At 40.2% G+C, this 14,906-nt stretch overlaps 1 protein-coding gene across 1 annotated transcript in view; it reads left to right on the plus strand.

Moving 5' to 3' along the window:
- The window catches only part of cntnap2a (contactin associated protein 2a), a 443,305-nt gene extending 429,279 nt beyond the window's left edge, over window positions 1-14,026 (plus strand). The window contains exons 24-26 of the mRNA XM_085418525.1: window positions 5,955-6,227; window positions 9,013-9,084; window positions 11,627-14,026. Coding sequence (XP_085274651.1) covers window positions 5,955-6,227; window positions 9,013-9,084; window positions 11,627-11,826 — 545 coding nt within the window. The 3' untranslated portion in view covers window positions 11,827-14,026. The remainder of the gene's footprint in view (window positions 1-5,954; window positions 6,228-9,012; window positions 9,085-11,626) is intronic.
- The last annotated feature ends 880 nt before the right edge of the window (window positions 14,027-14,906 follow it).

The following is a 14,906-nucleotide window of genomic DNA, read 5'->3' on the forward strand; positions in this document are numbered from 1 at the left end:
ACTGAGTGCGAGACTTTGATATTAGATAAAATGAATATTGATAAAGTTTACCTTTATGTACAGAATCTGAATATTGCAAAATATTTTTTTTAAAAATTGCAATAATATCGTATCGTGCGTTAAGTATTGTGATAATATCGTATCGTGGGATGTATGGTGATTCCCACCTCTATGAACCATGTGTGAAACAAATAAATAAATGAAATGAAATGAATGCAAATGTGAAAGATTTGGCTCAAATCGTCATCAGTATGGAGAGAAAATGTCAGGAGAGAGGTACAATATTCAGTGTCTACAAACAATGTTTAAAAAATGTTGAAGGCTCTGTCACGATTTGGGGCTTCAGTGGTGTCGGTGAGATCTTGTCAGCATTGATGGAATTATTAATACCATCAGATCCACCGTGCAATACCATCTTTAAGTCTTAAGTCTACTTAAAGAAATAACAAGAAGTCTGCCTCACACAGTTCAGGCTGTGTGGAAGAAAAAAAGTGGTCATAACATTGCAGCATACTGAAACACCAGTGCATTAGTAAATCATTTGAAGTACTGTCCTGTTGATGACAGTTTTGTGGAAAGGTTGATGGCTCAGCACCCAGTTCTACATAAGACTGCTGATTATGCATGCTGTTGGCCAATTTCTAAAGCATGTCGGGATGAAGTGCAATCAATTTCCTCTCTTCTAAGCATCTCAGAAACTGCCTTTTGGGTTTTGCTCTTTACATTTGGATGCACAAGACACCCTGACGCTGGGGAAACTTAGTGTTAGATGAGGCTGCTGTCTGTCTCCATTTCTATAATCTGAGTGTGCCTTTTTTGGTGCCTGCAGTTTGTGTGTGATAGGATGACATCATACTGTCCTCTGGCTATTACCCTTAGTTGTACTTGTACCGGGAAGTCCTAATCCAGTCCAGTATAAGTCCAGATCCAGGTTTTCTCCAGCTGCTGTCTCAGAGTGGGGGTGGGACTGCAGTGCAGAGAGAGAGAGAGAGAGAGAGCGGGCAAGTGAGAGAGCGGGCAAGAGAGAGAGAAGTGCTTGCCAGTGTGGTACTGTGCTACGAAAATCCACATAACAGGCAGAAAGAACATATAAAGGAAGAGGAGAGGAAGAAGGCTTGCTGAGCATACTGCCTGTAGACGCAAACTCCACATAGGTAACTACACTCTGATGCATGCATGTTTCACCATTTGTTTGTGTTAGTCCCTGTGCATGAGTGTGCCAAGGCTTCTACAGTTCAGAGTGAGTCATTTGAATATAAACCGCAAATTGAATTTGCAGCAGAGGTAGCGAGGTAGATTCTTTCTTTTTCATGCTTTGAGCAATTTTTGATGCTTTCGAATTTACAAGGAAATCCACCCGCTGGATTAATTGGATTGCGGGAAAATACACAGGAAGAGAAATGAGCTGTCACAGAGAGCCTGGTATTAATTTTTTTTCCCTTGCTCTGTTTGCTAATGCGTGTTTTCTGTTATGGCTGTGTTTTTGGCTCATTGTCTGTACATCCCAAACATCCTGATGAAGCAAAAAGCTAGATTTGGAACAGATGAATATGACTGTGTGTGTATGTGTGCATGTCTGCGTGTGTGTAGTCAGTATGGGCAGATGTTGCCATCACAGGTGCGTTTGCCATGTCAAAAACACAGATGGTCTTCACCTGTTTCTCTCTACAACCCCTCTCATCATCCTCTACATCACAAATGCCCTTTTTACACGTGTCCATTTACTGCAGCTCATTTTGTTTATTTATTTATTTATTTCTTCTAATGCTCCAATGAACAGGAGACCATCGCATTTGCAAAAGTACTACAGTTCCCAAATACTGCAGTACACAAGGACCAAAAACTCAAAAAGCAGCTGTGCTCAAGGTTACATGTTTTTTTCTTCTTAAATTTAAGAAGATTTAATTTTCACTTCTCTCTCCATCTTTCTCAATGTCTCTCTCTCTCTCTGTCTCTCTCTCTCTCTCTCTCTCTCTCTGACCCTCCCTGCATCAGCCATGACCAACAACCAGACAGCATGTGTGTGTTTGTGTGGTTCAAAGGGTGTGGTTTGTGGATTCACATCAGTGTTATTTTTGATGCGTCTCAAATGCTCCATACTTTCATTACCCACCTCCCCTATTTTCTCCTTCTGTCACCCTTATTTCAGCTTCCATTTGTTTCCATGGCAACTGTGTTTGATCTCCTCCACCCCTCCATTTGAGCACCCTTCTTGTCACCCCATTTCTTTCCTACCCCCCCCCCCCCACACACACACACACACACACACACACACACACACACGTTCAGATCAGAGACTTTTCTCCCACACCCTATTTTCCCCTCGTGTCTCTCACCTTTCCACTTACCACCACTTCTTCTTGGAGAGGCAGCCACACCCTCCCTCACTACTAGTTCTGCAGTCGTCTCCATCCTGCCTTCTGTTTTTTCATCCAACTTCTCCTATTTTTTCCTCCTCTTGAGGCAATTCTTCCACCTCAAAACACATCCCCTACCTACCCATTATCTTCACAGCAGGCCTCTCCTCGCAGCTTTATGTGCTCCCTCACCTTTTGAATTATGCATACGATATCACCGGTCACATCTGATCAACATGCTGACCTTGTTACAGTCGTGTATGCGTGTGCACTAGCGAGCATGTCTTTAGGTATATTTATAAGGGTGGCTTATATGATACATGACACAATGCAACACACGCTCTGTGTATCGTATGATGCCACATTAAATCATTTCAGTCTAAAGCATAATGGATTATGCTCCTCTGTTTTCTAATTATGTTAAGTGTGTGGAAAGCTGTTTGTTTGTGCCCATGTTTTATTGATTAGTCTGGGAAGCTCCATAAGACGCCATCAGGGCAAGCTAAAGAAGCGATTACAAGCCGCGATGTTGTGGTGACTGGCTCTGACAAGGTGATATTACTTGTTAATGATCACGTATTAATGTGTTGTTAAGCACTGGAGCCAAGCAAACCACCCATTAGAAATCTCTGGTTACCTAATGTTCAGTTTTTCCTGACCTGAGATACTGCATGATTTTATTTGATAGAATAATACTATAGTTGAGTCTAAGGTTTACCCAAATACAGGAAGCTGACTGATGCACAAAGGTTGTTTTCTTGCAAGGTAAAAATCACTAGAGTGTTTTCTGTACTAGTATCACTTATATAATGGTGTCGCCGCGTTAACATTAAATAGAAAGCATGGTGTAACATTTGTGATGTTTAAGAATAATGTTCTATCATTTAAACTACAAGCATGCGGATTTGTAAGGGAAGCTTGTCAGCTATACTCTCAGTGCATTGCCTATGGCATTATGTGGAGAGGAGCCTCCCAACGGAGAGCCTATTAGTATTCACACACAGACCTCTGCAGTGATCAACACATGTTCAGGCACACAGGAGAGAAAGAGCTTCATTCATATTCATTTTACGTGTTATCAGTAATCTGCTGGCTGTGTTTACTTTAATACTGCAAGGCCCTTGCTTCCATCCTGTACCTGTCTCTCCACCTATTTTGCACACCCCCACGCATATGCAAATTCCTACAGTTTCACCATCCGAGGCATTTTCGAGGTGTGAAGAGAGACTCGGATCTGAGACTTGATTGACCGAGGGATGCAGAGCTGCAGTTCAGTTTGAGTGCGTCTGTACATGTATAAAAATGAATACCTTCAACACAAGTGTCTGCATAATTATTGTTTTCCACCTACAAAGACAAACTGCACAGAATACAAACAGTGCAAGTGTCTGTAGGAGGTCTGCTCAGCTGAATACTAAGAAAACTCACGTAGTGCTTGGCTCTGTTCCTGGTAGCACAATCAATAGTGCACAAGCACACACATGTACAGTACATACTTGTATTGGACCCATGAAAATGGAATAAAGAGAGAGAATTGCATTATAAGCCATGTCCAGATACTCAGAACCCCATCATCTAACATAACAGGATTCATTAAATAAACCAGTGCATACACACACATACACAGAGCACTGTAGTTGGCCATCCCTTGTTCATCTGTGGGATTGTCCAGTGCTTTCCTCTGGGTGTGGCATGGTTGTGCAGAAGCATTGCAGCCATGCATGTTAAAATTTAAACCTGGCTTTGTCTACACACACAAGTAGAGGTAGTACATTTTTCATCTTCCCAAAAAGTGTCAATGGCAGCTTTTTTGTGTGTTTTTGTTGTTGTTTTATCTTTCCAGGTTTATGCCAGCATGGCAAGTTTATTTCATGTCTACACAGAACTGTAGGTGTTAGAGGGATTTTTTGTTTTTTTTTGTCTGCAGCCTGCAGACAAAAAAAAGCATCTCTTCCATTTTCTTTGAGGATATGTGTGTGAGTGTGTGTCTGCACCTATAATTTGTTTCTTATATTATGGGGGCATTAATGTGTACTGTCATGCCGAAGGAATTTAGCTTCTGCATTAGACTGGCCATTCAGTTTTAGTGTGCAGATTTGATATAAGGGTTGGACACTAAGGTTTAACGTAAGGACTGGAGATAACAGGGAGTTTGTCTAGACTCGTCTGCAGATTGTGTCTCAAGGCTCTTTTTCTCTGCCTTGGCTATGTGTTGCAATAAAGGGTTTTAATAACTGCAGGGCTATATCTCCTGCGTGGTGTTTTCCACCACATGGGTTATAATTCATGCGTGGGTGTACTATTATGTTGTTCTGGTGATTTTTATTGGAATAACCTGACCTTTTTGAGTGAATTTTTGTTTTTTTGTTGTTGTTTTTTTATGCTTGACCTTGGGCCATATGAGCGTTAAAACAAACAACTGCTCAGTCGCCTCCAAATAACTATTAGGGTTAAAAAAAAAATCGATATTTCTCCACTCGTGAAAATATGCCGTGTGCAACCTACAAACAGCCCTCAAAATCCACAGATTGAACAAAGATATTGGCCCAGCTGGACCGAGCTCGGCGGGCCACCTGCAGTTCAGGCGCTGATTTATGTGTGAGTCTGTGTGTTGAAGTACTTTTCGTTTGAAAAACAAAAGGGGATGAAAATCAAAGGACTGAGAGAGCGAGAGGGGGCTGGACTGAGAGGCGGCTGTATGAGTGCACAAATTGCTGCTTTTAAACATCTGAATTTGTCAGAATTGCCTTGGCAGTAAGTGGACCTCAGGCAATTTCCTACCCTCCAAATTATGGCAATTATTACAAATTATTTCTGTCATGTGTTAGCACAGTGGACAACAAGAAGAAAACTAGCTTTTTTATCATTATTTTAACTTATATATGTGGTTATGATTATACACGGATTACATTGCAATAAAAAGATCGAGAGAAGTGAACCCTTGTTTGGGCTTTCAACATCCGTATGTACACACAAAAGTGTGATAAACATTTGTTATATGATTATAAGTGCCGCTTACAAAGAGCAGGATGAGCAACGTGTATTCGTGCTCGGTTGAAACCAAAATAAAAAAAACGCTGAATATGAAATATCACCTCACTGCTGTGCTGCTAAATCAACCCATGAATAAAAGAGTGACTGCAGAAAAGCAGAGCGCGACAGAGAAACAAAGCCTGTGAGAGCAGCGGGGGTTGTAATTCATTATTCATCTTCTAATTTGACATTAGAGGTCAGTGTGTGTTCCTCCCCTGCTTCCTACCTCCTCTGCCTCCTCCGCCTCGCCTTCACTCTCTTGTGTGAATTCCTAATCTGACCGGGTGTATTGAACTTGCAGAGTTTGTTTTGTCTGTACATCAGCAAAAACTGACGCCTACAAATGCTTGACTGTTCAAAGCTGTACGTGGAGTTTGTTGTGTCTGTCGATTGTTTATTTCGAGCTCTGTAGTCATTTGTAGAGATCCTGATGTTTCTTCTCTCAGTATCTAATTACAAGTTGTAGTTCCAGATAACTAACCTGTCTCAGTAAACATTCAACAGATAGGTTCTTTAAAAGTCATCTGGTGATGACAGCTTCTCTCCGATCCTGTCTCTGTGCAGAAACTGGACACATAGACCCAGTCATCATCGAGCGTTACAACACCCCAGGTTTCATTGGCTGCCTGTCGCGGGTGGAGTTCAACGGAATTGCCCCACTCAAGTCTGCACTCAGAACAGCCGTAAAGTCTCAGGCAACGCCAACAGAAAAGCAGCCTGCAGCTGCGTCACCTGCATCTTACCAGGGTAAACTGGTGGAGTCCAACTGCGGGGCATCACCTCTCACTATCCCACCAATGTCTGCTGCAACAGATCCCTGGCATCTGGACAAAACAGGTGAGTGGAACATGCTCAACAGGTTGATTTTTCATTTTTCTCACTGATAAGAAAAAGCAACGCTGTGCAGTCTGAACAGTTAATGCAGATGTGTTAGTTCTGGGTGGCAAAGGAGAGCTTATAGCCCCAAGTTTTTCTTCACAGCAGAGCAAGAGTTCATTAAGTATCCTCGAAATGCTAGTTTAAGACTTGTGTGTTTACATGTCCGTACACACACACACACACACACACACACACACACACAGAGACTAATGATATATCCAGCGGCAGTCTTTAGTATTTTTAGTGTCATCATTCTGGAAGCATCCGTTTTCCTCAGGCTCCATGCCAACTGTGCCTTTGGGAGCGTTGAGCTCTCTGAAATTGATCCAGTCCATCGATCTCGACTCCAGGTCCTCACTCGAAGTCTGCTCGCAGCCATCCGTCTACAAAGTGGATTATTATTTATGTTGCCTTAGGTTCTCTATAGATAGCTCAGATCTATAACATATTGAGACCTCCCTCCATCCTTCCACTTTCGTAATGATTGTGCGATGCCAAGTCGACTCTTTTGCGTTAGTTTCTTTTTGTTGGTGATGACATCCTTTCCCGTTTCTGTCAGTTTACTTTTCTGTGTTCTCACCTTTCTATTATGCTTTTAAATATATTGTAGTTTTATCCAATTACATCCAAGCATATGCAGCTAGCAGAGGTAACCATGATTTAAATTTCAAAACAATAAATAAGAAAAAAATATTTTAAAAAAACAAAAACACCACCAGACAATGCACAACAATATAGTCCAGATAAGAAATACATAAAATTACAACATAAAAATCCATAAATAATAAATAAAAATCCATGGTGCATACGAAAATACAAAGGAAATAAATAAGAAGGCGTACACCATGAAAAATGCCACTTAATACATAATTACCATAAAATGAATGCTCACAGATGTGGTCCCTCTTTAGCTGTTGTTTGATGTATAGCAGCTGAATTATTATTATAATCTCACTACCTCTAGTAGAGGCTCTGGTAACTTTTTCACTAAAATTCAGTTTTAACATGATGAACTCACCCAATCAGGCTGGAGCGAGTCCATGTAAGGAGCTTATAAGCAAACTTAAATTAAAAGAAAAAATTGAAAGCTTAAAATATTATATTTTTGAAGTGTGACCCACCGTAAAAAGGCTGATGGGGTTTTGCTGTCACCCTGCCAGGTGGGCGGCGTGGATACCCAATTATACGAATGCAATAACTTGAGAACCAATTGTCATAGTATTTTTTAAAATCCATACCATATGTGCATCTACTACAATTCTTGGACAAGTTCAAATCTTACTGACCTCAACCTTGAGATCAACGTCAGAGGTTAATCTGAAAATCACCTGGGATTTTCACATTTATACCATAGATGCATCTACTAGGAGGCTGAGAGGTAGCACTGGTGGTCACCAATAATCACTGGACACTGTACATGTAAATACATATTAGCCACCTAGCTTAATCGTTTTTTTGCATAGAAGGACCCTGGAATGTACTTCAAACCTTCCTTGCTTACTAGTGACTTCTTGACGTTAAATATAGTATCTCGTCCTGCTGGCATGCGTGTCGATTTCATGCTTTGGAGAACCAAAGCGTGGACTAGCATGTTTATTCTATATGAGCAAAAAAATAATAGAATAGAGAAAAATTCTAGCTGTATTTTCTGGCCTATTGTTTAATTTGCCTGAAACTATGTAGGTTCAAATTATTGATTTAGATTGGGCCTTAACCCCTTTCTTTCCCTTTTCTTTTTCTATTCCTCCACTGACTTCTACTGACTTTCCCCCACCTGGCCCTCACCTCCTGTCCACTCCAGCGTAATCCCCACTCTGATAATAATGCGAATAATAAAATAAAATAATAAAACGAAACAAAAAGAATAACAAGAGGCACCTACAGAGACACTGTAGTGGTCGTCTTGGCAAAATAAATGTGTTTGGCACAACAAAGCATTCAGGCCATGATTCTGCTTGCTAAAACTGATTCTTACTCATGCTTGTGACTTCCCAGGAGAACTATGGGCAGTACAGCCTGCATTACAAATAGCTGACGGGCTCATAGCAGGGTGATGTTTTTCCTGTGTTAAAATATGCATATTGGGGTTGTGTTTGCACAGAACTGCTCGATTATGGAAGCCTGCAGAGAGTTAGCAGCTCTCTGCTGAGAGAAGTTATTGGCAATTTCAGCAATGTCATTTTACTTCTTTCTTTTATTACACACCCTCCACTCATCTCAACTCCTTTCATATCCACTCCTTGTACATCCAGGGAATATCACTGCAATTAAACGGTGGCAGCAGGCGTGTAAACTGCTTGAGCTCGATGAATGATTAATGAAAACCATGAAATGCATGAGACGGTGTAGTAATATATTTATTTATCTATCAGTAGTAATTTTATATGCATCTAGCTGACCCCCTATGAGCATGCATTTTGGTGACAGCAGGAAAGAAAAACTCCCTTTAACAGGAAGAAATCTCGAGCAGAACGAGGCTCATGGACGGGCGGCCATCTGCCACGACCGGTTAGGGTTGAAGGAAGGAAGACAGGACAAAGACACGTCATTATTAATTAGCAAACGTTCTCCAACCAATCGTTCCTTTTGACTTTTAACTGCTGAAGAACATCAGAGACGCCATTAAGCTCTGTGTTGATAGAGATCGTACGTATATAAAAGGCACTTTCCTGATCTGCTGGGCATTTCTATGTGCACTGTTGTTTCAGCTTGTTTTTGTGTCTTTCTCTCATTCCTTGTTTAGATGCAGTGTTCCCCTTTAATGAGGAGAGAGTGATTCCCGATGGAGTCAACAGGGACTCTGCCATCATTGGAGGTACAAAGTGCCATTATCATATCATCAAGTTAAAAGTGCTTAAACGTGGGGGGTTTTTTTATTAGTGTGAATGCTTGAAAAGCATTCACAGTATTGTTCTTCTAATCTTTATTCTATTTTATTTATTATTCTGTATTCCGTACGTTTTTTGTAATCTATCTCCTTCAAAACCGTTCAACTTAGAAAAACCATTCAAACACCATTAGATTCCTATTCTTTTGGACATGACTGCTTCTATTTTTCTCATTTTTAACATTTATATTTTTAATTTTATTCAACTTTTTTCAACAAAACTTTCCTATGTATTTCAATGGGGAGACCCTTCAAATTCTCATTCAACTTCCTCCTCTTTAAACTGTATCTACTTCCACATACATTGACATAGAGCCACCATTCAAACTTTAAAACGAAGACAAGACATTCAACTATTCAACTTGTATTTATCTTTTCAATATCTATTATACTTTTTCTTCAGTTCCAGTTTAAGTTTCATGATGTTTTTTCACGCGTTTCAGAGTTTATAATGGGTGTGTATGGGACGGAATGTTGGGGCTAGAGTGAGGCAGCTCAACTGCTAGAGTGAGAGGAGCAAAAAAATTAATCTTAAAATCTTTTTTAAAACTGCTGCTGTGTCTGCAGCGTTTGCTCTACAGGTATGATTTTACCCTCAAAACGTAGCCATGGCTGTCCTCTTTCATCCAATGTGTTTACTATTGTACTAGGTGTTATGGTTCTTTCATAAATGTCACCAATGCACAGCCTCCTCCCTCCAACTCTTCCATAGACTCTAATGTTAAAATGGCTCAGAAGGTTCGTTTGAAAATCAGAAGAGCATGGTGTCTTTACACTGTCACCACGTCCATATAATAAACTCCACAGGCATGAAAACTGAGAATTTGGTAGACTGGACATTGCTGCCGCTCACGGTGAAAGAATTTTGTCAATACGACTTTTACTTTTCATTTGGGAGCGATTTGTTTAGGGCTGACGTTTCTGTTCATTTTAAGCAGCAAAAGTGAGGCGCATGTCTGTGTACGTGTGTATGGAGCCATTGGGTGCGGTCACTATAGCAACCAGGCTCACACCTGCCTGCTTAACGAGCTCTGCCTGCCACTCTGCCAGCCACTCTGCCAAGATTCATCTTAAACACTTCTCTTTCAACTGCTGCTGTGTCCACAGTGTTACAGCCATCATTTTACCCTCAAAACGTCGCCATTGTTGTTCTCTTTCCAACACCGTGTCTTTCAAAGCTCAGACTTTTAAATTTTTAAACTGTGTGGATCCAAGCAGAGGGATCACATTTTAGTCATTCAGTGATTCAAAGAATATGAACTTTTAATATTCATTCAGATGTTTTCTGACTCTAAATGTTCTCTTCTCATTTCTTAGGGTTTTCTAATTTACAATTAAAACATTTTCAGCTTTTTTTCAACTTCTTCTTCTGTCTAACCTTCAGGTTTTAGGAGTTCAGCACCTTTGTTTTCAGGTTAAATTCAGACTTTTTTTTTTATCTCATTCAATATTTTTAACTCAAAATTCAGCAATTAATTCATTTCAGTGCATACATTCAGATTCAAGCATTCACACTGCAGTTTCTTCAGAAAATGCACTTTCTAGTTGCTAATTGATTTTCCACATTTAAGAGGTCTTTAAAGTTTTCAGTGAGTTTATTAATAATTTATTATATAGTTCTAAGTATAGCCTAAGTACTCTCTATCTGACAGTCAAACTCTAATAAATGGAACGGAGAGCAACTCTGGGTTCAGTATCTTGCTGTAGCTTGCTTGGCATGCAGACTGCAGCATAGTGGGTGACCTTCTCTGCCTCCTGAGCTACAGCCACATGGTTGGCATTTATGTAGCACCTTTTGATCTTCACTAGCTTTTACTTTGGGAGGGGTAAGTGTCTTGCCCAAAACATTTGAGCAGGGCTTTATCGCTTGGGTCGGCTGTGGTTCAGGAGGTAGAATGTGGCGATCCCTGTGTCCTCTAGTCTGCAGGTCAAAGTTTCTTTGGGCGAGATACTGAACCCCAAGCTGCCACCTGATGCATCCGCTGGAGTGTGTGTAAATGTTAGACAAGGAGTTTTGGTATAAAAAAAAAGTGTGTGTGATTGGGTGAATGAGGCTTGTAGAAGAAACTGCCTTGAGTGCTAAGTGCCCCATTTACTATTTATTTGCTCTCTGTGCTTCACACATTACAATAACCAGTGGTTGTGATGGATCGTGACCTGGATGAGCTGCTACATCACAGACATTCTGATCATAGTTAACTATTAAAAACGTCTGCTTTATACTTTTCAAGTGACAGTCAAATTCCTTCTTTCTGTCCAAAAAGTACCAAAAACAGACTACAGTTCACTAATGTTTCTAATTACATTACAAACATCGCATTACATACATTTTTATTACATTAATCTCCCAGTTGAGATGGCAGAAGCAGGCTGTGTTTGCCTTTGCTTAGACATTAACTCATATGAGGAATTTCATGGTCGGAGCAGGTTGGTAGCAGTATTTGAAAAAGCCTCTCTGTCTCTACTACAGGTATTATCGCAGTGGTGATCTTCACCATCTTATGCACTCTGGTGTTCCTGATCCGCTACATGTTCCGTCACAAAGGCACTTACCACACCAACGAGGCAAAGGCCAGCGGGGAGTCGGCCGCGGAATCAGCGGATACGGCCATCATCGGCACCGACAACCCAGAAACCATTGACGAATCAAAGAAGGAATGGTTCATCTAACAGCCAATCAGAAAGAACTCTGAGAGAGGGAAAGCAATGTTTTAGATCATCCGATGCCACAGAGATAGAGGTGGTTTAAGTCAAGGCCAATCACAGAATGGACAGAGGATTGGCTATTCAAAAGGACAATAATCTCCCAGGGAAGGTTGGGGCAACGGGGAAGACTGTACAGAAATCCTTTTGTTTTGTTCTGTTTTTTTATATATCCAGAGTATTAGAAAGAGAAGGAAGGGACACTTATTCAACTGAGCACAGCTGTAAGAGACTGTACATGTATATACTAACCGGCTTGTCCTTCTTTGTATTGTGCTTGGGAGTTTTCAGGAGTCCTTTGAATACTGTATATGACAAATAATTATACTTACTGGGTTGTGTGATAGCAAAGGTTTATTGCCAGTCCCTGTTGCGTTTTGATTTTATATTTTAACAAAACTCTTATATCAAAAATGATCAAATCGACATGCCAAACCTTTGTTTTTGTTTTATTCTTTCTTTTTTCTTCTTCTTCTTTGTATTTTTTATTGTTTCAAACTGCGGATGCACCAGTTTGTCACATAATTCATGTCGTGGTAATATAGAACTGAATATGGATGCCAAAAGTCACCTTGTAAATATGATATTATTTTCTCCCTTTTCTCGAAAGATTTATTTAGTGTCAGACGCATAAAGCAAATTAGAAATTTCATATCTATATGAGAGTGGCGCCACACGTCTCGTCTGTCGCATTATAAACGTGTAAAATACAGAGTTTTACGTTTAAATCTTATGACATTCGATTGTAAGGGACACTCCTTTCTGTGGAAGGGCACCGAGGGGTTTCTCAGTGCATGATGGGGAAATCATGACGCCATCATCGCCATCTTCTTCATCTTCATGGTCACGGCAGCTTTCTTTGGATTTGGAATGAGTGAATCTGCGAGCCTTTACTCGTGCGGGCTTCAGCATGTTTGTTTGTTTCTTTGCCAAACACTTGAGTCTTATGTCAGATTTTCATGTTCAATTTGATATTTGAGTTGGTTTTTTGTTTTGTTTTTATACATTTGAAACCAGTGTTGGGCTGTAGTTTTTAAAGCACATGCATGCGTCTGTGCGTAGGTGAATTAGGGAAAATGAGCTTTAGAAGGGGCCGTTTGGGCATGCGCGAAGACCAGACCAAACAGCTTGACTGATGCGTACCGAGTTTTCATCGATGCACTAGGCATTAAGTGGGCGAAGCAGCGTGAAATGAAAAATCAATTTATATCTGAAAAACACCTGGGACGAAGTTAAGAAGATAATTGGCTTATTATTCCAGCGTGCCTTCAAGGTGCTGAGCCGTTTGGCCTTGCCTCACACTACTTATCACAAACCTGTGAGAAAAACTTGACTGCTGCTGCACGAAATCGGACTTAATAGCGTTTTCAGGTGTTTTTTTATGTTGTATTTAAATGGTGCTGTGTTCACTTACGCAGAAAAATCTTGGTTGGAAAAAAAAAAACTTTTGAAATTTAAAAAAAAGCCAGACTTTCCAAGTATTTGTGCAGCAGTAGCAGCTTCAACGCACACGCTTACACCTCCCCTCACACGTGCACACAACAACATGCATGTTTGATGAAGTGTGAGTCATTTGCTCGTTTGCAAGAAAAACACGTTTAGGATGAGGAGGCAGACACGAGCGTCACCCTGCAGTGTGCAACTGCGGTCCAACATGCATTCAAATATGATCTATTTATGTTTAAGTTATTTTTATGTTTACCTGTTTACCTTACCATGGCTTCTACAGAACGACGTGTTACAGCTGAAACCTGCTGCCAACTCTATTTTGTTGTGAAGTTGCTTTATTTTGTATGTCTGTTTGATCAAATTGCTCCCACGGCGCTCGCGCAGTGAATCACGAATCGCCTCGTGATCGAGCGCTTGCTGTGGATCACTTCATGTGAGACATTAGGAGCAGCTGCTGAGCTCAGCTTGCCTTCTACTGAGGCCTCAAAGAAGAATTCATCTGCTTTTACTTCGCATCCCGTAGGGCAAACAAGTGACTCTACCGATGCTTTGTTGTTTTTGGATTTTGATTTTCAGACTTTTAAAATGCATAACTTCATCCTCGATATATGTTTTGAACTTAACGGCGATGATAATTGATTATCAGCGCAGACAGGCAAAACCTTAACCCACATGTTTTGCTTTTAGTTCTCTTGAGTTCAATAAAGAGTGTTTGATCTTTAATAGCAGTTTCTTCGTCTTCTTCTTCTTGTTCAGACACTCGCAGCGTAATGATGCACATCAAAGACAGTACTAAAGATATTCAAGGAACATTTTGTGTCTTAGCCATGTAACCATTAAGAAACAGGGACTATGGAAGAATCTAACCTATTTGCTTTAGTTCGACTTATATAAGTTAAAATTATATAAAACTGATATAATACTTAATAAACGCTATGTAGTTTTTCCTTTGAAAAGTCCGTAATGAACAAATGTGGAAGTTCCAGAAGGTCATATGCTGCCCTCTGGTGGGCAGACAGTGCACCTTCTTAGTCACCCAGATTTACAGAGCATACACACTGATGATTAATGACAGATTACCAAACTAAATAAAGTTAAAAGCTCATAGCTGATGAATTATATTCGGAATCAGTAATAAGTAATATATGAAAGTATATCAAATATAAACTTGCTGACAAAGGTACCCAAAGCAATGAGGCGCTACAAAAAAAGGACTGAAGTGTCCTTAAGATGATAAAGTTGTAGATAAATGTGTTCACTTAAGTTCAGCATGTTTGATTTTAAAGTGATTTCAGGTCTTTATATCTCTTACTCATCAGAAATTTAGTGCTACTCTGCTTTTCCTCAGGAGGGATTTGTTCTGCGTGCCTGGTAATTAAATTAAATTAATTCTGATTACTTTGTGTTTGTTTGTCTGCCCACACCTTTGAACCGAGGTATTGTCTTGTCGTTGTTATTACTGTTGCCATGATCCAGAACTAAATAGCAATATAGCTGCCCCATAATCAGTTTGTGTTATTATAATCTTCGTTTCATTATGTCTGTCGATTGAATCGCTGCCTATATCACTCGCAGCCGCATATTTGCATAACTGCAAC

This window comes from Rhamphochromis longiceps, linkage group LG9 (assembly GCF_057381845.1).
Source record: "Rhamphochromis longiceps isolate RC_006_pf linkage group LG9, R_longiceps_female_GT1.1, whole genome shotgun sequence".
In the NCBI taxonomy this organism is placed as follows: Eukaryota; Metazoa; Chordata; class Actinopteri; order Cichliformes; family Cichlidae; genus Rhamphochromis; species Rhamphochromis longiceps.